The sequence below is a fragment of the Cloeon dipterum genome, chromosome 4 (assembly GCF_949628265.1).
Source record: "Cloeon dipterum chromosome 4, ieCloDipt1.1, whole genome shotgun sequence".
In the NCBI taxonomy this organism is placed as follows: domain Eukaryota; kingdom Metazoa; phylum Arthropoda; class Insecta; order Ephemeroptera; family Baetidae; genus Cloeon; species Cloeon dipterum.
The window spans coordinates 8,624,584-8,650,975 of NC_088789.1; the positions used below are offsets into that span (position 1 = coordinate 8,624,584).

The window sequence follows — 26,392 nt, forward strand, 5'->3', positions numbered from 1 at the left end:
ACCCCAAATTATAATATTAAAATTTATAACTATTAACAACTTTTTGTTTTTACCAATTTATGAACAAATTAAGCTTTAAGTCCCTTAGCTCCTTGCTCCTTTCCTAACACTCTGCGCATCCCTAAATGAGTTTGTTTTTTTTACGTAAAACTGTGTTGTGCATTGTGTTTACCCCAGACCCCAGACGTGTAACCTACGCGTAACCGCGCAATTTCTGTTTGCGATAAATTTGAGGGTCAATTTCCCTGTCAATCAAGAGTTTTAACTTGACTCATCTCCAGTCCAGCTCTATCTATATATATCTACGCAGATACATCGAAATGTGTGCAGATATCTGAAGCTTAAGTAATTATATTTAACGAAATATGGGACAAGGAGCCTCGGACGGTATTCCCATTCCTGACACAGTGGGCAGCATAATACAACAGGCGCGAACTATCACCGACGTAGCCAGCCTCAGCTATGATGATTTCCTCCAATGTGTCAGCCAACTTAACGCTTTGTAGATACGCCGAAATCCGCTCTCTGCATTGCAATGATTTTAAGCTCTGTCCAGGTGCAGCAGGTGTGTGGACAGCAAAGGCAGGAAGCTAGTGTTCGCGGTAAAGAGAGGCACCGACTCGTCAATTCTGTGGAAAAGCACAGTTCGCATTGCGTGCATCAGGGTCAGCATTGTCACCAACCAGATTGAGAGCCACAAGGTGCTCAACCTTCACCAGCTTCTAAAGGTTTCATACAATTTTGGTTTTCTCAAGAAAATCCTTTAAACCGTATGGCCTAGGTGTCGCACACATTGAAAGGACACCTGGTTGCGGCCGAGAGCAGCTCCTCAGGGTCGCATCCTGATCTTCTTAGCTCTTCCGTTCTACTAGAAGACATGGAGGTTGCGTCCTGCTCTTCAGGAAGCTCAGTAGAGTGTTGCATATGTTTGGAAAGAAAACCTGATGTGATCCTGCCCTGCGCGCACAGTTATTGTTTGCCGTGCATCGAACAGTGGTAAAAAGCGACCTTTTATTTAAGTGACTTATTATTAATTCGCATGGTAATTCTATGGCAGGAATGTCAACCACAAAACTTGTCCCATCTGTAGGGAAAAGCTTGAGAGCACCGACGACTCATGGGTCATCTCTGAAGCACCAGACAGCGAGGAGGTCAACCAGGAGCTTGAGAAATCCCTACTTAATCTTTCAGGTGGCAATACGTAAACTATGAGGCTGCCACATATTTATATGCATACTGGCTGTGTTGTTTATATAATGCGAATGCATGAAATGACATTACCAAATGATTATTGATGTAATATTAATCTTTGAATTAAATTTTCTATTTGTTTTAATTTTATGAGAGATGTTTTGTGCTGATGCTTGTTAATAGTTTATATATTTTAATGAAACGGACTTATGAAAAGGAACGTATCCAAATAAAAGCGATAGTATCGATATTATGAATAGGCTTGTAAGTTTATTACCTTCTGGAAAAAAATCATAAAAATATCGCATTGACAGGCTTGAAATTATCACTCGCTCCCAATATCCCAGGTAAAGTATTTACTTTTTCTGTTCCTTGCGCTTCTTTGCAGCCATTTTCAATTTCTTCTTCCTCTCAATATCGGCCAAATCCTCCATCAATCCTTTGAAGCAGGAAAGAATTCTAAAATTAGCAACACTAGATCAAAACTGCATAAGAGTCCATACCTATTTTGGCGCTTTTGAACTCTTCTTGGCTAATTTGCCCATAACTTGATTCCATGCAGGCATCATCCTCAGTGTCACCGAATCTGGAAAATGTAAAATTTTAAGATTTTCGGATTATTTTGCATAATAATACAACTTACTTTGTCTTATCGTATTTAAACATAGCCTGTATCATGGAACTGACGTCAACGTTTCCCTCCTGTGGGGTGTCATCAATAAAATCATCCATCTCGGAATCATACTCGGAGTCGCTGGTAATGACCATCTTCTTATGTTTTGACATATTTTGCGGTCTAGGTGGGTATCCATTTCCTGTGGGTCGACCCATCATGGGTCTGTTGGCTGGACTCGGCCGACCGTTGGAACTTCCCGGTCTTGATAATGGTCTTGGAGGACCAGTGGAAGATCTCTGTAGTCCTAATGGGGGTTTAGAAGGACCTGTGGCAGGACGTGGCGTCCCAGATAACGGCTTAGAAGGCCCTGGAGGAGGTCTTGGAGTTCCTGTGGAAAGTCTAGAGAGGCTTGAGGAAGGTTTAGAGAGGCCTGAGGAAGGTCTTGGAGCTTGTGATGGTCGAGAAGGACCAGAGGGAAGTCTTGGAGCTTCTGATGGTCTAGAAGGACCAGATGGAGGTCTTGAAGACCCTCCTACTGGTGGCCTACTTTGACCTGTGATAGGCGGCTTTGGAGGGGGTTTTGTCAGAGGCTGTGTTGGTCTTGACTGTCCTCCTGGTGGTCTCACTCCAGGTTTAGATATAGTTTGACCTGAACCAGACCTTGATGGTGTTTGCGGAATGGCTTTGGAGTCAATTCTTGCATTTGGCTGCGGCCGGTTAGGTGGCTGAGAGCGAGGCTTCTCTGTTGGCCGCTGGGGCAAGTTTATCGGGGCTCGGGCCTCTGATGGAGGTTTTGTATTTTGAGGCATGGACTTTTCAGGCACTTTGCTAGGCTTCATGGCAGTGGGATTTGGTTTCTTTTCGGGGGCAGTGAGTCTTTTCTCCAGGATCGAGCTTTTATCTGCATTCTTTGCTGGGGGCAGCTGCCCCTTTGATTTCTCAGCAGGCTTGGGTGATTTTTCAGTGGAGTCCTCAGGCGTAGAGAGCTTGGGTATTTTTGGAATGCGGCCAAAGCCTAACTGACTACTAGGAGCGGCTTTTTGCAACATTTTAGCCATTTTATCTCTCTCAGCTTTCTTTTCTAAGTATTCCTTTTCCTTGAGATACTCCAACCTTTGCTTCTTGGTCATCGGTCTTTCAGACTCTTCAGGAGCCTTTTTGACAGGGGCAGGTCGTAATAGTTCTTCATCTAGCATTGGTCTGTAACATTTTAAAATCCTCATCAGTTTATACAATTTAAAACCCTCTCTGCATTTAACTTACTTCTAAAATTACAGCAACTTTAAAATTATCCACAAAACAATTAGTGTAATTTGTTACCTGTCTTTGTTTTTATGAGCCTGACGTAAAATTTCATTGAAATCCATAATAGGCACTGGCGCCTTTTTGGTTTTTACTGGAGCTGGCAGCTCTTCATGGTCGCTGAAGCCATCATAGCCCCTGTCAAGATCTGTTTTCTGTTTCCTTTTGCGCCGGTGGGGCTGCTCTGCCTCCATTTGCTCGCGTTCTAGGGCCTCCTGTACGCGAGCTCTGGTGGCGTTCAGGTTGTTGGCAGGCTTTCTCGAAGGAACCACCGTCTTGGCTTTGTTCTCAGATGCATAGCCCTGCATCATTTTGGCGTACATTGCTTGCTCGGTGGCCGAGGAAAAGCCATAGTCATCTTCGTCTGGCTGCCTGACAGCTGAAATTTTTAAATCGATTTAAACGGATTTTCGTGATTAGAAAAAAAGTTAAAAAATTATTTATTTATAATACCATCTAGGGTATCCTGAACAGCATCTGACATCACAGATTTGCTAGCCGATTTAGCCGACTTTCTCATGAGCTGTACCCTTTTCACGGCTTTTGAGTCCTCTGAACGTTTCTCAAGCAATAGCTGTTGAGATTATAGAATAAACATAAATTAAGTAATACATAATTGAAAATGATCAAGAAATTTTCGAAGGAATTTAAGTTTAATTGCGAACTGTCAGGCAAAATGATTTTACATAATTTGACAATATACTGACCCTTTTTTTCTCGTCTTCCTTCTCTTTCAACATTCGCGCTTCTTCATCTTTTTGCGCCAGGTACTTTTTGACGCCAGCGGTCAGGGCGGCATCCTTGCGCGTCTCCTTCTTGGGGGGCTTGAAAGAGGTTGTTAAGTACCGGCCCTAAAGGAGCAAAATATTTAACAACGTGATTAAGAGAAATAGGTCACTTTAAATGAACGTACCGATTTGTTTCCACCGTTTTGCTTGTTCTCGTTGGCAACTTGCATTAACTTGGAGAAATCTTTGATGGATTCGTCCATTTTTCACCAGTAGTCGTTGCTCACGTCAGTGTATGAAAATACAAATTGGCTAAAGCAAACAGGAAAAACGAGACACGTGTCCAAAAAGACACGATGTCGTCTAGGTAAACATAGCAAAAGACATAATACGTGTTTTCGAAATCTGTGTGAAATAATGAGGTCCTCATTCGCCATTCACAACAAGGCACTACCTTCTCCTACTACGTTGACCACACCCACTTTAAATATTCCATACAATTCTACCCTCTAGCGAGTGCCGAACGAATTATTTTGTTTTGTATGAATATTCTCATAGTTTATTAGTACCATCTATTGGTAGGAATATCAGTTATATTGAAGTGCACATTTTTCAGAACGATTAAAAATGTAGAAAATTGAAAAAATATCTCCAGATCGGGTTAATGCGATATTCTGTTGCACTGGAACTGCATCCCTATAAGATAATAAAAGTATAGCATCAAGGAAGGAACAATTATTGGTTTCTTCTAGAATGGTGATAAAAATCTCGCACATTATTTTTCGCATTTTTCGTTTCTATTCGGCAGTAAAACTATATTATTCTGAGCTAGTGCGTTCGCCGGGACGGGAATGTATCAGGACTCCCGGAATCTCCCGGGAATTCCCGGTGCCAGGAGCCAAATTTTTGGAAGGGAACCACGGTCGGGACGGGAGTGGGAAAGTTTTTCCGGGAGCGGGAATTCCCGGTAACCTAGTCAAAATTCATATTTCACAACTAGCTTATAATTTTCATAAAATGATTAAAAAAAATTGTTAGGAATGTTTTGTATATTAGATATTTTTCACGGTTTGATAACTTTATTAACTGTCCTAATTTCAATTTGCGGAGTACAAGCTGCAATATTTCTTTTCTGTCATCCAATATTACTAAAAATGTTACAGAATTTTCTTTCATTGACGTGTGATGATTATCGCAACTTAAAAGAGTCGAAAGAGTAGTTCTTGATCAATATAAAATGCATTCTTTTAGGTTTTGTTTGAGTAATCTCTGCATTTTTACAAACACTGAATTTTATTTGCAACGTGGTATTTAACATGGCCCAGTAAAAATTGCCTCAGTGAATTTTTAAATCAACCCAAAGTATAATTTTCAACTTCAACACGGAAAATAAAAGAGCATGTAGTAAGTTTGTATTTGTAAATATGCGAGCTAAGAATTAAGTTATCAACGCACATGGTGTCTAACTTCAATTTTAAAATTTTTGGCGGGAAATCGGGAGCGGGAAAAATCGGGAAATAAGAATCGGGAGCGGGAATTCCCGGGAAAAATATTTGGTAAGGGCACCAGGAAATTCCGGTAACAGGAAACATTTTTTCGGGAGCGGGACTCCCAGGGAGAAAAATTTGCTCCCGAAGAACGCACTATTCTGAGCTGTAGATATATAAAGTGACTATTCTAGAAAAATAACCTGGACCTCGTTGAGGTATTAAGTCAATTTTGCTAATTATTTGAAATGGCGGAACAGTATTTTTAGAAATTTGATTTAATCTTTTTAAGGTTTGGCATACCTTTTTATAAATTTTGAATCCAATAAAGTCATACTATACATCATGACATACTGCGGCGCGCCGCGCCCCCTATGCGACATCATGCTACAAGCTCATTTAAGTCTAAAACCCAATATAGTTGGTACGGCGAAAGTCTAAGAACTTGAACATTTTCCGCCTGATATTGTCTCTTGCAGCATGAAGATTTTCCCTTTACGAGGAATTTGAAATTTTATTAGAGTTTGGAATGGCAGAGCCAAGTGAGTATAATTTATTTTTCCCCCACAAAACAAGTTAAGAATCCTAAGGCATTAATTTAGGTAACAATCAAATGTTTTGCCTTTATTTTATTTTATCTTTGATACATATACTATATATGCCTCTGGAAAGTCAAACAAGGCCTTTTTTATACGCACGTTTTTCGCCTTCTGCACTCCTATTAAGTACAAAATCTGCTATTTTGGGTAAACCTTTTTTATATAATTTATATCAAAATCTATGGCATAAAATTAATTTTAAGTCCTGCTTCTTCAATAAATATTTATGGTAAATAGTTCTGCACTCTTATTAAGTAGATTGATTTTGCGTTATGCAAAGTTAACTTATTCTAATTACAGGGCGCAAAAGGCGCAAAATAAGGGTGTAAATCCCTTGTACTATCTTAAAGTTTCAAAAAATCGCTCATGGGTCGTAAAATGGTTAAAAAAAGGCCATATCACAGTGTTCCCTTGGATGCCAGGGTACAGGGAAATCATCGTGGTTGTTGAAAGACCGAGTCAGGGACACAACGTTCTAAATTAATTTCATACAAAATTATTCTTATTTGTTATTTATTTCCTTGTTCGAAAACTATTTACCATAAACATTTATTGAAGAAGCAGGACTTAAAATTAATTTTATGCCATAGATTTTGATATAAATTATATAAAAAAGGTTTATCCAAAAAAGCAGATTTTGTAATTAAATACAAAATTATACTTTTAATAGAGCGTAAACATGTGAGTTTTTATAATATATCAGTAAAATGAGAAATGATCAACGCACTAATAGTTGAATCGGTTTCTTGCACGGTAGGCTTGTTGCGCAAAAACTGGCAATGCATATTTAATTACATACAGTTTGAAACTCTTTCAACCACAGGTACTTTCTATTTATAAAAAGTCATCATTTAAGTAAAGCTATTAATTTTCAACACCTTATGATGATGTGCAGTTTTCAAAAAAGTCTTATTACTTGAAAATATTATTGCTTCAAAATTATGTATTTTAAAAAGTCTACCTTCTCAAGGCAGACTTTTTGGTTCTTAATCGCAATCTGTGTAGATAATTCAAATAATGCCCCTCCCCGTCTGCAAAAGAATTGACATTTTCGCTACAAAGTTTACGAGATAAACAAAATAATCAAATTTTTTGCTTAAAAAAGCGTGTCAATTTTTTTAGTTGTTCTTTTAGACAAAACTTAAAAATATCCGCTATATACGCTCATGTTTCTCAATTACACTTAATTGCAACAATTACGTGTGATCACGTTTTCCACTTAATTAAATTCTCTGTTAGAAGAGTAAAATGTGAGGAAAATTCCGAGTGACCTCTTGCCAGCATAAACGCCTTGCAGAAGGATGGCAACTGTGCCGCCGAACAGACTTGCAGTGCGGGTAGATCGTGCCAGTACCATTATTCCTCAAAACGAAAATTATACTAGTTTTTACTAAGGTCGGTGTAGGCCGGCAGCTGCTGCATCCATAAATGCAGGTCGTCGTCGCGATGGACCGGTGAAGCATGCCGTAGTCTATCTTCAATGCGCGGATCACTTTTGATCCGTGAGACAAGTCACTATAATTGAGAGAGGATGAAGTTCTGTTCAGTCAATTAAACCTACGGAAAAGCTCAATATATTGAGATTGAAAGGGCTTTAAGATTTGCACGAAATTTAATTCAGTTATTCAGAAAGTATGTTTTTCGGTTTTAACTCTTTAATAAACGTAACGAAATAGGTTATGACAGTACCGGTCAAGGCAAGGTTTTGTCTAGAACTAGTAGTGGCGAGGATCACCACAGTTTTCTTCTTTTCCGAGTTTGGCCAATGCCGCGATCTTGGCTGCAAAGTGGAAAAAATGAGTGACATAATTAAGGGGGAACGTTACAGTGTTTTATTTTTCAGCCTAAAACGACATGAATACTTCAGGTGAAAATCCAGACTGACCTCCCAAAAAGGTTTGCTATACTAATAATACAAGCGAGAGAATTTCTAATTGCAAGCATAAAAATTGGAACATAAAAAATGGAAAATAGCAATTTTTGAATACTCAAATAATATATTATGAATATGATTATATTCTTGCTTTTTTGAGATTTAAATTGATGAACATTCTTAAAACTTTATCATCTATAACTTAACAGGTAATTTTAAAGGTGGAACCGTCGACCCAGCAAATTCTGGAATATTGAGAAGGACGATGGATGGAGCTACTGATATCGGGAACGCCGAAAAGTCAGTTTTTTCTTTATGTGTACTAATGAAAAATATTCATTTGTATTTCTTCTTTCACCAGTGTTTTTGTTCTTGTTATACACTACAATAAAACGCGAAACGATTGCAAAGATTGCGCCGCTGATGTGCACAATCTGCGCAAAACGTTGGAAGAGAAAAGAAACTACAAATTACGTGTTTTGTCATCTCCAAGAAAAGAAGATTTGTTTAGTCTTCTCAGTGACCAAGAAAAGTTGCTACAATATTTCAACTCGGAAGGTAAATATCAATCATCATTGTATTGTTTGATTATGTGCGCTCTAAAACAATTTATTTTTTTCACAAGCAGATCATGAACCGTCGGTTTTTGTCATATTTTTTCTGAGCTATGGATGTGACGATGAGGGCAACAATTTCATTTTGGAGGATATCTATGCCTCTTTAAGCAATCTAAAAAGCTTCAGCAACTGTCTTAAGGTCTGCGTGTTAAACGTACGTATATTTGACATAATTATATTGATGCTGCCAAATTTTATCATTGATAAATCCCCCCAAAAAAAATATGAATATAACTATTGAGGTCTCAACAAGTCGCGCTGTTCCGCGCTATAGCTGGCAAATTTTGGTCACGTCGGCAGCCGCCAGCCGCCGTGAATCTGGCTAATAATAAGCTGCGCCAGTCGCCGGTGAAAAAGGGTCAAAATTTTAAAAGAAAGAAAAAAATGTCTTCTGGCCCTCCGGGCCGTTATGCACTATCAAACTTAAAGTGAAAACATTGCCAGCCGCCGGTGAAAATGGCCTGCCACCGGCTCCGGGCAAAAAATTTGGACTAACCTGTCCCGCCAGCCACCGCCTTAAATCTCGCGGCTGAGACCTCTATTATGCAAAACTTATTGTTGAATGACATACTAGAGACAGTCTTCCCAATTCTTGTACACGCCAGCAATGACAAATAAGAACTTAGTGTGTGTGTTTTTTTAACTAATATGCTACGATCGATATGTTTTCACCCGACACACCTGCTTCTGTTGTCACCACTTCTTAATTTGTATCAGATAAACATTTTCATATACTAAGAAGATGCTACCAAGCATATAATTCCACTTTTTTGACGTGGAATGTGTTGATATGTACCATTTTTAATTGCAAAAAATAGTATTTGAGCCAAGCATCATAAGTTTTTACGACGCTGCTGATATTCCCCTTCATGCGATACACCGGTGGTGTTAAATAATTAATATTACATTTATCCAACAAATTTCAGCGCTTTCAGAACGAGTTGAATAGTTTGCCTAGCGAAAGCATAGAAGACGGCCACATTAGCAATTCTCCTTTTGAACTTGACTCACATACCAAATCGATGAAGAACTTTATAGCTTTTTGCACAACGTCCGTTGTACTTACTGGTGAGACTAATATGGGGAAATATTTTCAAAACTTTTAACTGGAACGTTTTCAGCTAATGATGAAGGTAATGATGGTTTAGGTTCAACGTTGGTCAACGCAATTTGTGAGATTCTTGACAACTTGGATATATCTATGGAATTGCTCCAATTTTTGACGTTAATTCAAGGAAAAATCAGATGCGAAGAAACCAATGCTGTAACACCAAAAATTAGGGTGTTTTCTAAAACTGAAAAATTTATCATCAGTCCCCTACCAATAAGGTAATACCTTTATATGTACTTGTATGTTTTTTTATCATTGGTTAACAGTAGGTCAAGCTTCCTCTTTTACTTTATCTTGATTTTTATCGGACCGTGCTCTATTGAGGTGCATAGAAAGCACCGAACTTCACTATTTTTTGACCTCAATTGAGGTCAATTAATTGACAAATAAATGAAAATATAGCAACTTCATTAATGCCTCTTTAACTTTGGTTGATTACGGTCAATGTCTTGAGACCGGTGTCGTCAAAGAGATTGCGAGGAGCAGTGAGGGTAGGGGGAGGTGAGCAAGCTATGAGAGTAGGCGCATTATTGTTAATTTTTGGTATTGTTAAATAATATTTTGGGGGTACGTATATTAAAAAGAATGCAATTGCTGTAGTAAAAGAAAAAGTAAATATATTACTGTGTGCTTACTGGTATTAAACGCACCTGTCTGAAAGTAGGGCCGGTTTCCGTTTTTATTTGCTTGAAATTTTTCAGATAGGACATTATGGCAGTGTTTCAATAGCCACGTCCTTTCATAATGCGTATTCTGACTCTGATTTTATGGTTAAATTGAACAGAAAAGATGAGGCCGTGAGCTGCTTACTGGCGAATAAATCCGTAAAATCGTTGGAACATATGCATGTCAACAGCAACTTTCATAAAAGGGAAATGAGTGCTGGGGAGGCGATCAGAAGTCGCTACTGGGCGTGCATAATCTACAGAAAAATGAGCAAACAAGTGCGTCAGTTGAATGAAATGATCTTAGAAAAACTCAACTTCAACACGATGATGGACGAGTGGAGGAATGATATATTGGAAACATATTCAGGTGAAAACTTTACAAATTAACAGTTATTAATGCTATATTTATATCATTTTTACTTTTCGCTTATTTAATTTTCATCATTTGCAGGACCTGAAGTAGATCTTGTCATGGCGTGTTTGTTTTGCTTTGTTGACAAACAAAACGAAAACCAAGAAATTTGCCTTAAAATAGATCATCAGGAGCAGTCCATACCCATAGCCACTATCACACGCCAGTTGGTCGGCGGGTTGCATACAAAGGTGATAGGAAAACCGAAAATCTGTATTCTAATTAATCAAAACGTGGAAAGCTCTGGAACGGTAATGATTCAAAAAATAAATTAATTTGGAATAATTGCAGCTATGCTCAAAACTAATTTTTAGGCACCAGAGAAAAAGATGGCTATAAGAGTAACCAATCACAGTGGATGGCTGGTTCTTGTTATAGACGAACGTAAGATTAATTTAATTTTAATAATGCTAAGTTCGAAATACATTTTTAGGTCACACAGAACAACTTATCCACGTGCTCCAAGGAGATACTCTGCAAAGAGGAAAAAGTCTTCATGAACTTATAGCTCCATTGCTCGTTAAAGGTTCAACAGATGAATTGGACAGTGCTGCTCTGCTGAAATCTACAGTGCAGTATTTAATCGACTCATCCTCTAATAAGTCAACCTTTTTTGCAAAGCCAAGTCTAACAGTAAAGACAGTAAAGGACTCTGGGAATTCCTTTAAAAATAATATTGGATACAATGATTTGCTGAAAAGAGTGGTAAAAGATGCAGAAAACCGTTCCGCCGTCGTCTGGTTGTTCAGTTCGATTGCCGGAGGAGGAAAATCGACAGTGCTGCAAAAAATGGCCTATGATCTAGCTAACCAAATGAAAAACATAAGAATTGTTCAAATCTCGCTGGAAACAACAGCCCCTTATTTCAAACTTGATTGTTCGCCTGCTGAATATTTGGCTTGCGCAACTCACCATTCAACAAAGGAGGCAAAAAAGTTAACTGAATCAAAGAAATTAATAGTTTTTCTTGATGGCTATGATGAAATCAGCAGCACTGCTCGCGATAGAACGTTGAGTTTAATTGAGTGGCTCTGTGAGAAGAAACTAATGATTTTGGTCAGTGCTAGACCACGAGAGATTCGCACTATTCAAAATAGGCTGAAAACAAGGCTTATTCATATTGTTGATATTGAGCCGTTTAATATTTTCAAGCAGTTAGATGGGATGCAAAGGGTGTTGCGTAAGAGCAAAGGGGACAAAAAATTGTTCCAAAATGAATTACGGAGCATTTTTATGCAAAGCTCTCAAGGATCATCCCTCGGCAGAGATGAATGCAAGACAACAGACAACTTGTATTTGATTTATGAACAAGTCGTTCTTGAATTTGTAAGAAAAGCAGTTGAAAACAGATCTGACAAGGAAAAAGCAGCCCAGAGAATTCTAGATGGCTTGATATTGCACGCGTTCAATTGTATTACTGGACACACAAAAACTCAAGAAACCACGGAAAAGAAAGATTTGGAAAGTATGAAAAATACAAAAATAGTGAAAATCGATGGTGAACGTGTTACATTTCTTCACCAGAGTTTTGCAGAATTCCTCGCTTCCAAGTCGTTTTTGGATAAAATTGCGACATCAAGTGATTCTGACCTGGCACTATTCAAGAATTGGAACTTTGCACCGTGCAGAAAGTTCATTAACTTGTTTTATTCGTCGATGAAAAAGGACCAACTTCATGAGTGCAGCAAACAGTTACTCAGTTTTCTCGGTAAACAGCCTCGTTATTGTTTGAATACAATTTGCGAAGAGGATCTTGGACAAATATTTGCAATGCTGGAACCTCACATTTCTTTCGTTGGAGATAGTGGATTGTTTTATGTGGCAGATTGTGAACAGCTTGTAATCGATTCAGTAGGAAGTGAAGATATTGTAATGCGGTTGTTACAGAGGGCGCCCATAATCAATCGAATTTGTCGCTTATCTGTCGAAAAATTGATTGAGTTGTTGGACCGAGTTGCAAGATATAACGCAATAGCTGTATTGAAGAGGCTAAAAGAGATATTCGAAAAATCCTCGCAGTCATTGCCTGACATGATTCAATCGCAAAATGAAAATATCGACGCAGGGATCACGGCTACAGAAAATGGTCATTACCAGATTCTTGATTTACTCTTAAAGAGCGGAGTTGATGTCAACATCACTTTAATGTCGCGACTATCTGGAAGAAAAACCAACGCTCTACACACAGCATGCACAAGAGGAGACATCAATTGTTTCAAGATCCTGCTTGAGCACAACGTTGACCTCGAACAGTTCTCCGCCGAAGACAGAAAGATGTTTGGCACACAACCAGACAACATAACCGAAGGAAGTAATATAGTTCACTTTGCTGCTTATGTGGGTCTTAAAGACATGGTCTCAATTTTACACCATCACAATGCTGCGCTGATCCACACAGAAAGCACTTATGGATTCAGCCCTCTACACTTTGCAGCTTGGAAACAGAATTGGGAACTTTGTCTGTGGTTGGCAGAAGAAGCGGGAATTGATGTTGAAATTTTGGACCCACGTCGTCGCTCTCAGAACTGTTTTGAAGGTTGCAGTTCTGAAAAATGGACCATGTTTGACTGGAGGGCACAAGATTTCATGCTGCTGCTGTGCGCGAAAATAAGCTTTAATAAAGGTGACTCAAAGAAACTAAATTTGATTGCCGACCGGAAATTAAAGGGCGGACAAACATTATTGCACGCAATGCAAGAAGACAATAAGGAGATGTGCACGTTTCTCATTGATAAAAACTGTGGAAGAGTCCAGGATATGGACGATAAAGGGCGCACTGCCCTTCATTTAGCTTGCAAAAAGCATTTTAAGAGAGTTTGCGCGGTCTTGCTAAAAAAAGGAGCAAACGTAAATTCTGTTGACTGCAAAGGAAGGACAACACTGCACTACGCTGCTAAATACGGGGAGAGTAGCATAGCGAAATTGCTAATTGAGAATGGTGGAGATGTAAAACAACATGATTATTTCGGTAGAAGTGCTCTGCACTACGGAAATATAATTTTGGCCTTGGCAAATGAAGAAGACCAACTGCCGTCATGTGACGCAATACAACTGCAACCGGTCATCCCAAGCTCCAAAAAGATACTGTGCTTCAACATCGCTTTTCACAGATTGTTTACTTACCCCCCGATATTCAATTTAAAATACGGCTTGGACTTGGAAATGTTTGTCGAAGCCGGGTTCTACTACGTTAAGGAAGAGAAACAATTAAATCCAATTCTACGTTGCTTCTCATGCGATTTTGAAATCGAAATGAAAGATTTTCAAGCCTGGAGAAACATGGACGTTAAGAGTATATTAAAAATGAAGGGTAACGATTGTGAAATAGGCGTCAGCAACACAGAAAACGTGCCCATGAAAAGCTATCACGTGCCTAATTTTAAATACGAAGCAGCTAGGCTTTTCTCTTTGCTTCAAAAAAAGAACTGGTCGTACGTAACACCTCTAGATTTGGCCAAGAATGGTTTTTATTATAGCGGCGATGATGACAATTGCCGCTGTGCTTTCTGCAATCTAGAAGTCAGAGGCTGGGAGGCGGGTGACACCGCTCGTGGTGAGCATAAGCGTTGGAATCCCAACTGCCTGTTCTTGAGAAACATTCAAAATATTGACAACGTGATAATCGGCCAGGAAGCGGCTGTAGCAAAAAAGCCGGGTTACTTGAAAGGCATCAGCGACCCATTTTTGACCACCGAGAGCTTGAGCGAATGTCTAGGATCGCATTTATTACAAAAAGAGACAAGTTCTACAAATACGACAGTCAGGAACCTCAACCTCATGCTATGGTCGACTTCTAAGCACCCGAATTTCGCCAGTCTACTGAAGAGAACAGAGACGTTCAAGAATTATTGGCCGCTCAGCATGGCGCAGACAGGGCACGAACTCGCAAGGGCTGGTTTCTATTACACAGGCTCTGGAGACATGGTGATCTGTTTTCACTGCGGCATCGGCCTTAAGGACTGGGACCGTGAGGACGATCCATTCAAACAACACGCCAAATGGAGTTCTGCCTGCCAGTTCTTGCTTTTGTGTAAAGGGTCTCGCTCTATAAAAAATGTTTTGTTCGCTACCAAAGCGATCAGTGACAAGCAACCGACAGTTGTTGAGATTTTAAACTCACGACCAGGAGAAGCTAGCATGCGCTGCAAGTTGTGCCAAAATAATTGCGTCAAAGTTGCCAATCTACCGTGTGGACACATCAATGTTTGCGAGCGATGTGGCGGAGATGAATGCTTGACATGTGCACGACCGATTGAAGGAACTATTGAAATATTTTACTAATGGATGAAGGATCTATTGTTATCCCTATATCAATACACTGGAATGGGTATATATTAAATAGCTTTTCCGCTCAGTTGAGCTTAGTGTTATAATCGTGTTTAAATCTTTCAGTTTTTTGCTTTTTCGTTCAGTGTGCTTCTTTGTAAGTTGAGATAGTAGCATTGTATATCATCATTTGATAGTTCATAGAAATGCATTTCAAATTAAGATCATAATTTTGCTGTGCATCATGTGCTAAACACGTTTGCGAATTTTGAAAACTTATATTTTTATCTTTTGGCTCCTCACGCGTATAGCACACAGGATTTGCAATGCAGTTTTATTTTGAAACAATTAAAAAAAAACTTAATTTGATTATATTAATGACCTGTAATTTACTATACCCTTTATGAAGTAAAGAAATTAACGTTAAGGTTTGATGGTGAATTATTAACTCTTGGAAAGTAGATAAAAACCTTTGAAAAGGGGGTTGCATCCCTATATAAGGTAAACATTAGTAATAAATCGAGGTTTCAGTTTCAGCCAGCCGCGCTGTGTCGCGTTAGGCGGCAAATTTTGGGTTACGTGGTCTCAGCCGCAAGTCACCGTGACTTTAGCCAAAGATGCGCCGGCCACGCATACCGCCGGCTGAAAATTCGAAAAAATACATAAAAAAACTGGAGAAAAAAAGTCTCCAGTCCTCCGTGCCATTTAAAAAGTTTGTCAGCCGCCACCGGGCCAAAATTTGGCTGCAGCCAGTTGAGCTAGCCACGGCCTAAAATTACGCGGAAGTGTGACCTCTATAGTAATTAATAAGATATCAAACGATTATTACTTTACACTTGTGAGTATTTTTTTAAGTTTTTGTTAAGATTGAAAACAAAAATAATTTAAACGTAACATTAGGACATTTGCAGTATCATTAGCGTTTCTTGGTTTAATGTTATTTATAAAGGCTAAAAGTGCTATTTTTGGTTTTGATTTATCCACATTTAGAGATATTAGCCAGCCGCGCTCCGCCACACCCGCCGGCTATTTTTGGGTCAAGTGGGCAACCGCCAGCGACATCAGCCGCACAAGTTAAAACGCTGAAAAGTATAAATTTTCCGCAGAAAAAATTGGTCTCTGGCCCTTAGCACTATCAAAATTAAATTATATGAAATTCCTTCATCTGCGCCAGCCTCCTGCAAAAAGGCAAAGCCGCCACCGCGAGGCTAACTTCGGCTCCAGCCGTTGCAGCCAGCCGCCGCCTAAATATTACGCGATCTATTTATAGCTGGGCAGCTGGCCCATAGTAAAAGTGGGTGCAGCACATCACAGACAGTAGGAAAGGGACTAAAAATGAAAACAGCGTTTTTGTTTCTGCCAAAGCAAGACTTATTGTCTCGCAGGAGCAACCCAGCAGGCTACATGATCTGTTAATTCAATCTGAATTGCACGTGACTATATGACCTCAGAAAAATTTGGATAAATCGGCTTGATAGCAGCAGGATTCGCCACTATAAAGTATGATCGCCGCCTCAGCCACGACTTACAAACAGACGCAGCAAGCTCCAAGACGCTTACAAATAGCAGCAATGATGGATGAGCTGCTTTCAAGAACACCAAGAGATAATCGGTCGCAGTCTGTTATCATCACATCACGTCCACAGGTAAAGATTTGTGATAGTGATACTTAAATAATCAAACCGCATCAATGTATGTTTTCAGCGTAATTCAAAGGCGCTAAAAACTTGATGAAAATACCACGACCAACAGCAGCCCACCTTCGCTTCGGATATTTCACACCTAGAACCACATCCTTCGCTTTCGATTGTTGATTCAAGAATAAAATATTAATCACATTGCGGATGAGAAGTTACACATATACCCCTTAAGTGGCGCACAACCAGCCTCCAGTGACCCTAGACGGCTGAATAAGCTTACATTTCAAAGTGATGTCAATGTCGTGAAAAATGATTGGTATTGTACGAATTAGCATTTCAAATATATTGCATAGAACTTAGTGTATTGTTACAGTCAATATTTGAATGAACACTAAATAAAACAATATTGAAAAACATCAACTGTGGGGGGTAAAAATTGAAAGCAATTCATAGAAAAATATAGAATTTTTAATTTAATTAAAATATTCATCTTTAATCAGTAGCTTCTTCAAGACAAATAATACATAATGTTTTTAAAAAAGGAGTTCTTAAAATTAAACATATGAAGGACACCAGTGTGTGTATATAGATTACACGATTTTGACTTGATGTCATTGATCTCACTTTAGAGTTTTTGGTGCTTTAGAGTTCACACGTAGCTCTCTTGGCGGGATGAGTAAAGCAAGAACGAGTCCAGGAGTCTGGGCGCCACCAGTTCCTCGGCACCTAGCTTCTCAATTACCTCTGGCCCACAATGCGAAGCGATTTTCCTGAGCGCAGACTGGAAAAAATACAACATTCAGCAATGACTTATTTGCATCCTTCTGATTATCGCGAGCTTACAAGGCAGGCAACAAGCACCGCATCACTGTGGTTCCTTTCCTTTTCATCCTTGCACAGGCGAACTAGACGCTCAGCCCCTTGCAACTCTACAATCTGTTGAGCGACTGTCTGGGAACTGCACAACCTGCAAAGAAGAAAGAAGAATTTGTTTTGAATTTGAGTAAAAGGGAGTCTGAAATAACTTAAATGCTTAAATTGTAAAGAAAAACATTTTAAGCAAAAAGTTGCATTTTACGGGTAATCTTTTTTTATTACATACCCTTGATGAGGCAAAAAATTATATTTTAGAAGAGTTTCATTTATTAGTACCTTGATAAAGCGATTGCAGACTTCTGTTGGACCCTTTCAGCAGCAGAAATCTCTGCAGATCGCTGGAGCGGACTCGACCTAATTTGTAGGAAGCACAGCAGGGCGACTACTGCACGGCCACTCTCGGCCAGCTCTGCCCTGGCCTCAGGCACGGCAGCCATGTTGGCCAGAAGGGTGGCCGCCTGCTCCTGCACAAAGAGAGATGAGGACACGCCGCTGCGAACAGCGGCCAGCAACTGGTTGGCCGCGTCCTTCTGCACGAGCAGCATCACGCACTGCCGCGGCTCCAGGAACGAAAGGTTGGTCAGGGTGGCCAGGGCAAGCAGCAGGGACTCGCCCTTCCGCGTCTCACTTGCCATTCCTGTTGATGGAAATTTTTAGTGTTAAAGGGCAAAGAAACTCATTTGAAATAAAAACGCACTTGATAATGAGGTAACCAGCGAGTCTAGGTGGTCAGGTAGCGACTCGATGGTGAGGCTGCCGTCCACTCCGAGGGTGGAGGCCTGCGTTAAGACGGAGGCAGCCTCTGCTCGCTCCTCCTCGCTTCTTTGGTTTTCTGCTAGGATGTCTGCCAGGATCTCCACTCCTCCATCCTGACGGGAAAATTTGGTTAATAAATCCAACATTTAAGGAGTGGGTTGTAAAGCTACCTGGTCCAGGTGCCTGACGGCTTCCACCTCGCTGCAAACGATGGCCAGCGTCCTGAGGGCGGCAACTCTGAGGTTGGGTTTGGTGGCATCAAGACAGACTGCCAGGAGCGCCCTGACGGCTCCGCACTTAGCAATCAGTTTGCACAAATGGCTGCCTTCCAGGCCCAAAGCTGCGATGCTCGCCAATGCAGACCTAAAGGTTGAAATTAAAAAAACTCATATTAATTAATTTTCGATAAATTAAAAAAATCAATTTAATTTCATTATTTTTTCATAGACAAAAACCTCAAACACTCGTGTGTTGTCTTTGATTAATTAAATATAAAATATGACCCACTTCATAAAAACATTTAAATTTTCTTCGCATTAATAGTTTTTAATACCGACCTGAGTTCAAGTTCTGAGGGACTGGACTGCTCGATGAGAGAAACAAGCGCCTTGATTTCGTGGCTGAGCACCCGATCCACAAGTCTGGTGAACGAGTGTCCGAGGGCTGCCACGTCCAGCGCCAGTTGTTCCTTGCTGGGTGGCCCTGAGCAGGCACAGGTAGCTACTAGCCGGTTGCATGCGGCCACCAGAGTGGCTTCCTCCCTGGCGAGACGCTCCTGCTCTTCGGAGGGCCGCACCTCGTCCGCACACGCCGCTTGATGAGACTGGTAGCCACGCACAAATGCATCCACATGCGTGATTAAGCTGTCCGCCAGGTCCGGACAGGACTCGAGACGCTCTAGTTCCATGTGCCTGGCGGGAAAGAGGAGAGACTCGATCAATTGGTGAAACAGATAAAAATGCTGAACAAAATTCACGCCACCTGTTCCCAAGGCACGATCAAGGAATATTAATAAAAATATGGCAGGTGGAGAGCAAATCTTTGAGCATTACACGCGAGCGCAAAAAGCAATCGGGAAAACATGCATGCACGCTGCCGAAGGCTAGGGAAGTGCCGAGGAATGGCTGGGCACGCGATTTGCGTGACCATTCAGGCAGCACGCGCTTCGCTATAATTATTTCTCTGACGTACAAAAATATGAAAATCTTAACTGCACAAAAAGATCAATGCATTATTTCATTTCAAGAGGAAGGATAAAGCCATGAATTAGTTTTGGGCTGCGACCTGTTGCTGAAACTAGTAGAAAAGGACCCCATACACCCAGGAAGGTGCTTCATTGAATTTATAAGAGTTTGCTTTGATGATTGATTTTTCCTGCTTTTGTGCTTTATGGCTTGTCAATTATTATTGTATGTTTGACAACTGGCGAAAATGAATATGCACATTTTTTTAAACATAAATGTATTTTTTGCACGAAGGAAAATTCTGATGAGGAAATTTAAGTTCCTGCATCTTTGGGAGACACTCAAGAAAATACTCACTGGCAGAGCCTTGCGAATTCCGCCGAGATGACGTGCGCCTGTTGCTGGAGGGCCCTGACGGCATCCCTGGCACCGACCACCCTGGAGCAGGCGCCACCTAACCTGGAGGCGATTGCCTTGCCCTGCAGGGTCGTGGTGCATTCGGCTTCAACACGGTAGCGCGTCTCCTGCAACCACTGCTCCACTGGATCGCGACAAACCTCGCTCCCGACTATTCTGTAACAATGCATTGAAAAATTTGAATCGCTGTTAAGTGAAAAAATGTATCCACATGAACTTGTCAAGGTAGTAAATGTGAAAAAGTAAAAACGACTTTGTTGCTTGAAATCTTTTGCGGCATTGAAAAAACACGAAGATAATAAGTAGAGAGTAGTTTCACTGTAAACATGTCTATTTGATGTTTCCGGCTAAAAGAGAACAAATTTGAATGTCATAAACATAGCAACGCTACTCTTTGGTGTTTTCACTTTTCGCGCTGCGTTTCTTTTTGTGAAGATGGCAAACATAATGAGAAAAATGAAATGCACGCTGATCGCATGTCCGCACGCGACGCTCAGAAGGAAAATGAGATGGATGCGCGCGATCTCCTGCAGGATCCAATTAATGGAGTCGTAAATAATGCGTTTCTAAGAAATCTCGGCGAATTCGTGGTCAAGTGCAGTTCGCTCTGCTCATTTTCATCCGTAGCGATAAATCTCGAAAATTTGCACAACCACCGATTAAAGCAGATATTTGCCGCTCAGTTCTAATTTTCTTTGATGATCTGTAATTTTTAAATTAACCACCTGCGATTTAATTATTTCATACCTCAAAGCAATTCATCGAGTAAATTATAAAATCAAGAGCGAAACCTGAAACTTTGTTTGCATCTGCTTCAAATACAAAAAGCAAAGAGTGAGTTTTCTGCGAGGGCCACGTCCTGCAAATCGATTTTGATGAAGTGATTAGTTTCAGCAAATTATTGAGTTGATTTTGCCCGCCACACACACACACACACGCGCGCGCGCGCGCACGTTTGGCTAATGAACCCAAGCAGGGCAGTCTGCGTTTTTTCGTCGAGAAAAGACCTTTACATAAACTCGGAGTCGGTGTTGCTGCTGCTGCTGGCCTACGTGAGCAAAATCAAATAATGCTCCCGCCGAAATTTATTGTTATTCGATTCGACACACACGCGCTCACGCGAGTTAGCATCTTTTTGGCTGGAAAGAATACACTGTGGCGATCGGAAAAAATCACCCGCTTTTTGCTATCGGGGAACAACCTGTGACAAGGGCAAAGTTATTGCCGCGCAAAAAACCTCTTTCCTCCATAAAACAAGTGAATAATTTACACTGTACAAGAGGGATTTTAATTTGAAGGGAAATAGCTAGCTTAAAATTTGTACTTTGGATATCATCAAAAGTTTTAGCCTGTTCGCCTTGCTGATCTCGCTTGGAGGATTTATATGACTTTGTTTAGACAGTTTAGATGGTCGTTTAAAACTCCATTGTGTAATAAAAAGACCGAATTTATGTTCTGTAACTTTCGGTGTTTGTGCAAAAAATTGGTCTTGGCGTATTCCAATTAAAATTCCAGACGATGCAGAAGCCCAGGGTTCTTTATTGAATCTGGAGGGGCTGCGAGAAGTAAATAATGGCCAATAAAATTGACAAAGGCCGCGAGACAAAGGAGACTTCTGCGGAGGCTAATTTGTTGCGCGCGTGAAAAGTTTCTCTCTTGTCGTGAGTCCAAAAGCAACATTTTGGTTTTATACACGCTGACAAGCAGCGTGGATAGTACGCACATTGCGGTGACGCTCACAATTGTATAAACGCGCGCGACCTTCCACGCGGCCAACGAGAGCAGCAAGACAAGTAGTGGCATAATATATGTAACACCGCGCGTCGGATCAGAAATTGTCCAACACACACACTCTCTCTTTCCTCCACGACGCGAGAGACGCGCTGTTCGACAGTGAAAAAGCTAATTTTGTCTCTTCGCTGAACACCGTTGACTGAGAGTGCGGAGCCTTGGTGGGTAAAAAGCGATATTCGCAGCAACAAACAAAGGAGGAAGGAGGCACAAAAGAAAAAAAGCCGAAGATTCGCGCCGCCAATTAATTTTACGGCCCTCCCTGCCTAATTGCTTTTTTAATTGGTCCCTTGTTGTTTGCGATGCTGTGGTCGGACTTTATCATTTTTTATGGCATAAGTCCGAAAAAGCAAACGCAAAATCATAAAATAAAAAATAACAAAACACGAAACCTCAACTTTTAGATTTGCAGGAATGAAATTTCTTTTGCATTAGTACTTTTTATTCATGGTGATGCCTACCAACTCCTTCATACTTGGATTGAAAGCTCTTATAGCCGACAGAACGTCTAGAGTCGAGAATTTAAATTCACGAAGGGTAACTTCATCGCAAGTGGACAGATGCCCTTGAGATTAATCTCCTGAGCCCAATGCGAGATGAACTGCTAGCAACCCCAAGTTCCAAAAAGTAAATTTCTCTATTACAAAATCAAAAATCACTTATGCTATCTTGCTTAAAAAAACAGAACTGATCCAGAAATGAAGATACAGACAATTTGAAAAAAGGTAGGCAAAGATGCCGATTCGTGGAGGAGCCCTTTTTAAAATTCTGCGTGAGCACCGCGTGCCTGCCGCGCATGTGGGTGACGAGCCGGAGATTTATTTTTATATTGTGTTTTTGTATTTTCGCCCGACCAGCTTATCTGCAAACAAAAAGTTTTGCTAACAGAGCCTAACTAGCGAGGCAGGCGTTCAAATCACTGACGCGCGCATACGCTCAAAGGTGATTCAAACTCAACAGAAGAACCTCTTACTTATTATTTTATTTAATTTTTATTCAAATAAATTACGATTGCAATATAAAAGTGCTGAAAAGACGAGCTATCAAAATTTGGCGATATTTGATGGCAATTTTTCCTACTCTACATTTTGAAAAAAAATTAATATTTCCTAGTGTAAAAATCTAAATAAAAATTCAAATCATATTTTACCTGCGAGAAAATAATTTCTAAATATTTTTCAGAGCTTTTATAGAAGTTATAAAGCACTTGCAAATTGTTGAGAGTCAGCAAAGCTAAAACGAAGTTAAAATTTAATGAAGCAATTCTTGAGAGACATTTCAGCGTTGTAATCCTCTTTAAACTCCACCTCTTGCTGGTCGCTCTTTGTCCTCTTCAACGCGGCTCAGCATATATTTGCATAAATAAATGTGAGCAATGCGTGCGCGCACTCTGATTTACGATGCCGGTGCTCTTTCACCAGCTCGCATTAAATGCGCCCAGCACAAAATCAGCGATTCTCGTTTCGTCCCTCCCAGAGCCCGATTTCGCAACACTCCACTTTGCTCCTGCCTATAAAAATGTGGTCACGCTTCTAGACATTTGAATCCGCGCTTCCTACTGCTGAGAGATTTTACGACTTTTTCCTCTCAGACACTCGATTAGTGACTCACGCGCAATTCTTCTCGCTCCTTTGGCCCCTATTTTTCGATGTGTCTAACAGCAAAACCGCATGCGAGAAGTGTTGAAGGTGCTACATTCTTTGCCCTTCAGCACTCCCCTGCCTATGACAGGTTACACGCCGTGCAACAAATGAAAACGGGCGTTTGTACACTGTATCTGAGAAATTTAACCTGGATCAGTCAATCGTAAACTATTGCTTGAAAAAAGGAATCCTGCTCCAAATAAACTGTGTCAGTATTGGGCAGAATCCTGACAGAGACAGTTTTGGCAAATTTCTCTGACAGGGCAGCACTTTTTTAATTAAAAATGGTCAGTTCCTACCTAACGAATTTTATGAAACTTTAAACAAGCAACCTGACTGCCGCCCATGGTTTTGATACATGCAGTAAAATTAACTTTCGATTTGTTTTGTTCAACATTTCATTTTCAGTCTTATCATTTCTAGAATTGAAAAAGAGTTATTAGTCTGACTGAATAAGCCAGTAAGATAAAACCTAATTAATGACAATGACCTAGTTGTACACTTTTCCGTGTTTAATAAATACTGCATCTTAGGATTTGTTTTTCTGTTACATTGCAAAAATTTAACGCTTTATTACATTTTTTGTCTTATCGGAAGAAAGTTTTTTTTATCATATATACTGTCTGTATTTATTAAATGGAAAATCGGGAAAGGAAGATGAAAAATAGAAGTATTTTTTTGTTACAAGAGTGAATGAATGACTAAATGGGAAAATTTGATGATAACGGGCTGATCGTCAGTGGTCCCATTTCCATTTCCCTTTCTGCGATCAAATTTTTGAAAGGTATGTATATAAATCTGTTTTGAATAGTTCTTTCAAAATACATTCTACTTGAAAATTTTGAGTTTCCTAGTGATACTAAAGAACATTGTTTACGAACATCACATTGGAAAGGTGACAAACATAGAGAATTCATTCGTGAGAAAATTAAATTAAGGTGACCTACCTCGTGGTCAGGAGCAGATCCAGGGCCGGGTTGACCGGCGCTAAGGTCGTCTCCTCGCCTGGCCGCTTGCTCTTAACCTTATCGCTGCTCTTGCGGTTTACGAGACGCGCCCTGAGTGTGCCCCTGGCCGTCTTGGGGGTGGAACACTGCAAGGGGGTGCCTGGGGTGGGCGAGCCCCTCGCCCTGGGTAGGGGCTTCAGCTCGAGGGGCGACGCCTCCGATTCAGAGTCTGAAAAGCCCGAGTCCTGGCTCTTGTGGCTTGGGGGCCCGGCGTGGCCCGACACCACCAGCTGCCAACCCCGCGGACCCTGCTGGGGGCTGCCCTGGCCCCCGGGGCCGCAGGCACCCGGTGACCACAGACACTCATCCTGCTGCTCTGCGGGCCACTCGGACGCGTGGTAAACGCGACTCTTGCCACGCCGAAAGGACTGGCCGGGTGGCGTCGAGGACTCTTCCGACTCTTCGGCAGCGCCGGCGTCGGCGCCGAGATCCAGCAGACGCGAGAGCTGCGCCGCTGAGGGCATTTCTTCTAGCATTCAAAATGGGTGATGCACCTAGCAATCCAAGAAAAAATTGGGTCAGAAATACGGTTAAATAACTTCGTCCAATTAGAAAAGGTTCCTTAGAATTTTAATGAGTAACTAATTGGAGTTTTATCTTTTTACTTAATTTTCATATCTAATTTTTAACGGTTTTATTTCTTTAACATTAAAAAGTAAATAAAAACTGATAGGAAAACTATATATACCCATACTGAACACATATCATGCATTCGTTTTAACACGATTCTTCCCCTTGAACAAATTCCTCAATAAACGCAGCTGCGGTACCGGTACCTCTTACGTTAAACGGTCCAAAATTGTTAAGATCCCTGTGTAATATTTACTTGCTCTCTCTCTTTAGAGTTCATTTTCTCATTATTTTCACAGTCATGTGATGTTTTCGTATGAAGAAAAACTCATTTACGCATTTTTTTTCAGGAAGGTATATTGCTCAAATGCACAGCGTCTCTTGCGAGTGCACGCAATTATGATGACGGTCGCATTAATTTCCAGAGTGTCAGTTCACTTTGACAGACAACAAAAGGAACAAGAAGCCACACAAGCGCGCGCTGGGTGCTCCGCGCCGCGTAATTCACGTATTATTTTTCTTGCGCGCGGCTGCGAGAGGAATGACTTTTGACGACCTTGCCCCTGTTTTTACTCTTTCTTTCTTGCCCAGCAGCACAAGTGAAATATAAAGCACCGAGCCCGGCGAAATTAGCGAAAACCCAGCAATTTGACCGACGCTGATAGCATTTAATGATCGCGAGCAGCCAAATTAGCCAAATGGTCCGCGACGCCGCTCTAATTCGAAGCTTTGCGCAACACACACGCAGACGCAAAATTTAACCAACGATCACGCAAGGGGACTTTGCGATTTCTGCCTGTGTCCGCCCGCGTTCTGCCTGCGGTTTGGCCGCCACATCAAATAGACTTCTTTGAATCTGTGCTGCCGGCTCAAAACGTCAAATGTGCGCGATTTCTCAAGGGGGAAGCCAAACAAGTTTGCTAAGCACACACACGTATTCTCACCGTCCGTGACTGCAAGAATGGTCATAAATCCGAGCTAAACTTCTACGGATTGCGTTTTTTTTCATAGCTCTTCAATCAAGAGACCTATACCGGACCAATATTTGGTTTCAAAAAATAACACTTCCAGAAAAATAATTTAATTGTGACATCAGCAAAAAAATACTAAAAAATAATTATTTCCCTAATTTAAAGATTTTTTTTATTTTGAGTAAAATTTTTCGAAAAATTATAAAAACAATAAATGGAAGAAAACAGGAAAGTCATCCCACCTTATTACATATTTCAAGTCCAAGAGCGGTTATCAGTAATGCAGCACAGTAATCCTCTTTCAAGCACTGAATCCAATTTGCGCACTGACAATGAGAGACCACGCCGCTGCCAGAAATAAATATATTATGCACTGTGGGCCGACACTCACTCCTCGGCCGCTCATCAATGACTGAACATGGGAGAGGGGCTTCGGCTGCCACTCTCCTGGTCTCTCGCTCAAACCATCAGCCGCTGCTGGCCGCCTGCGCTCTCTGCAAGTCTGCAGCTCGCTCCACGCCGCCGCGCGGCCTACGGTCACATACTCGCGGAGTGTGTGTAAAATTATAATAAAACACGTACCCGGCGAGAGACCACCTGAAGTACGAGCTGAGGAACAAATTTTCATAATTATGAAATAAAAGCTGTTGACTTGCTGTGAATGTCA

The 26,392-nt window shown here is 40.8% G+C and overlaps 4 protein-coding genes across 5 annotated transcripts; 2 read left to right on the top strand and 2 right to left on the bottom strand.

Annotated features, from left to right (window-relative positions):
• The first annotated feature begins 180 nt into the window (after positions 1-180).
• Positions 181-1,448, top strand: LOC135944384 (RING finger protein 141-like). Of its 2 annotated transcripts, none has more exons than XM_065491265.1 (4): positions 181-502; positions 557-728; positions 782-996; positions 1,058-1,448. In XM_065491265.1, the coding sequence occupies exons 1-4, from the start codon at positions 366-368 to the stop codon at positions 1,203-1,205; spliced, it is 672 nt and encodes a 223-aa protein (XP_065347337.1). In that variant the 5' UTR covers positions 181-365; the 3' UTR covers positions 1,206-1,448. The 2 variants fall into 2 exon arrangements, with proteins under 2 accessions (XP_065347337.1, XP_065347339.1); XM_065491267.1 differs by having other exon boundaries at positions 316-502; positions 547-728.
• On the bottom strand, positions 1,436-4,295 carry LOC135944382 (protein SPT2 homolog). The gene is made up of 7 exons (XM_065491263.1): positions 4,023-4,295; positions 3,817-3,960; positions 3,563-3,683; positions 3,128-3,488; positions 1,835-3,007; positions 1,695-1,777; positions 1,436-1,630 (listed from the first exon to the last, which is right to left on the bottom strand). The coding sequence occupies exons 1-7, from the start codon at positions 4,098-4,100 to the stop codon at positions 1,548-1,550; spliced, it is 2,043 nt and encodes a 680-aa protein (XP_065347335.1). The 5' UTR covers positions 4,101-4,295; the 3' UTR covers positions 1,436-1,547.
• Positions 4,296-5,753: 1,458 nt separating this feature from the next.
• On the top strand, positions 5,754-16,961 carry LOC135942178 (uncharacterized). The gene is made up of 12 exons (XM_065488171.1): positions 5,754-5,866; positions 7,767-7,819; positions 8,018-8,096; positions 8,158-8,354; positions 8,425-8,567; positions 9,340-9,481; positions 9,535-9,742; positions 10,309-10,559; positions 10,644-10,855; positions 10,919-10,988; positions 11,038-16,516; positions 16,575-16,961. The coding sequence occupies exons 3-11, from the start codon at positions 8,062-8,064 to the stop codon at positions 14,883-14,885; spliced, it is 5,106 nt and encodes a 1,701-aa protein (XP_065344243.1). The 5' UTR covers positions 5,754-5,866; positions 7,767-7,819; positions 8,018-8,061; the 3' UTR covers positions 14,886-16,516; positions 16,575-16,961.
• Position 16,962: 1 nt separating this feature from the next.
• LOC135942179 (protein inscuteable homolog) lies at positions 16,963-26,180 on the bottom strand. Its single transcript, XM_065488173.1, has 9 exons — positions 25,968-26,180; positions 24,125-24,678; positions 19,684-19,899; positions 18,700-19,053; positions 18,313-18,505; positions 18,084-18,255; positions 17,663-18,023; positions 17,354-17,477; positions 16,963-17,291 (listed from the first exon to the last, which is right to left on the bottom strand). Exons 2-9 carry the CDS (start codon positions 24,658-24,660, stop codon positions 17,160-17,162), a joined length of 2,088 nt encoding a protein of 695 aa, XP_065344245.1. The 5' UTR covers positions 24,661-24,678; positions 25,968-26,180; the 3' UTR covers positions 16,963-17,159.
• Positions 26,181-26,392: the final 212 nt, after the last annotated feature.

Coding starts and splice junctions, on each gene's coding strand:
- LOC135944384 (XM_065491265.1), top strand. CDS start 366: ATGGGACAAGGAGCCTCGGACGGTATTCCCATTCCTGACACAGTGGGC. Junction 503..556: donor GTCAGCCAACTTAACGCTTT/GTAGATACGCCG, acceptor AGCTCTGTCCAG/GTGCAGCAGGTGTGTGGACA. Junction 729..781: donor ACCTTCACCAGCTTCTAAAG/GTTTCATACAAT, acceptor CGTATGGCCTAG/GTGTCGCACACATTGAAAGG.
- LOC135944382 (XM_065491263.1), bottom strand. CDS start 4,100: ATGGACGAATCCATCAAAGATTTCTCCAAGTTAATGCAAGTTGCCAAC. Junction 3,961..4,022: donor AAAACGGTGGAAACAAATCG/GTACGTTCATTT, acceptor TTGCTCCTTTAG/GGCCGGTACTTAACAACCTC. Junction 3,008..3,127: donor GCTCATAAAAACAAAGACAG/GTAACAAATTAC, acceptor AAAATGTTACAG/ACCAATGCTAGATGAAGAAC.
- LOC135942178 (XM_065488171.1), top strand. CDS start 8,062: ATGGATGGAGCTACTGATATCGGGAACGCCGAAAA. Junction 10,560..10,643: donor TATATTGGAAACATATTCAG/GTGAAAACTTTA, acceptor CATCATTTGCAG/GACCTGAAGTAGATCTTGTC. Junction 10,989..11,037: donor GGTTCTTGTTATAGACGAAC/GTAAGATTAATT, acceptor ATACATTTTTAG/GTCACACAGAACAACTTATC.
- LOC135942179 (XM_065488173.1), bottom strand. CDS start 24,660: ATGCTAGAAGAAATGCCCTCAGCGGCGCAGCTCTCGCGTCTGCTGGAT. Junction 18,024..18,083: donor GCTGGTTACCTCATTATCAA/GTGCGTTTTTAT, acceptor TTCCATCAACAG/GAATGGCAAGTGAGACGCGG. Junction 17,478..17,662: donor TCTGCAATCGCTTTATCAAG/GTACTAATAAAT, acceptor TCTTCTTTGCAG/GTTGTGCAGTTCCCAGACAG.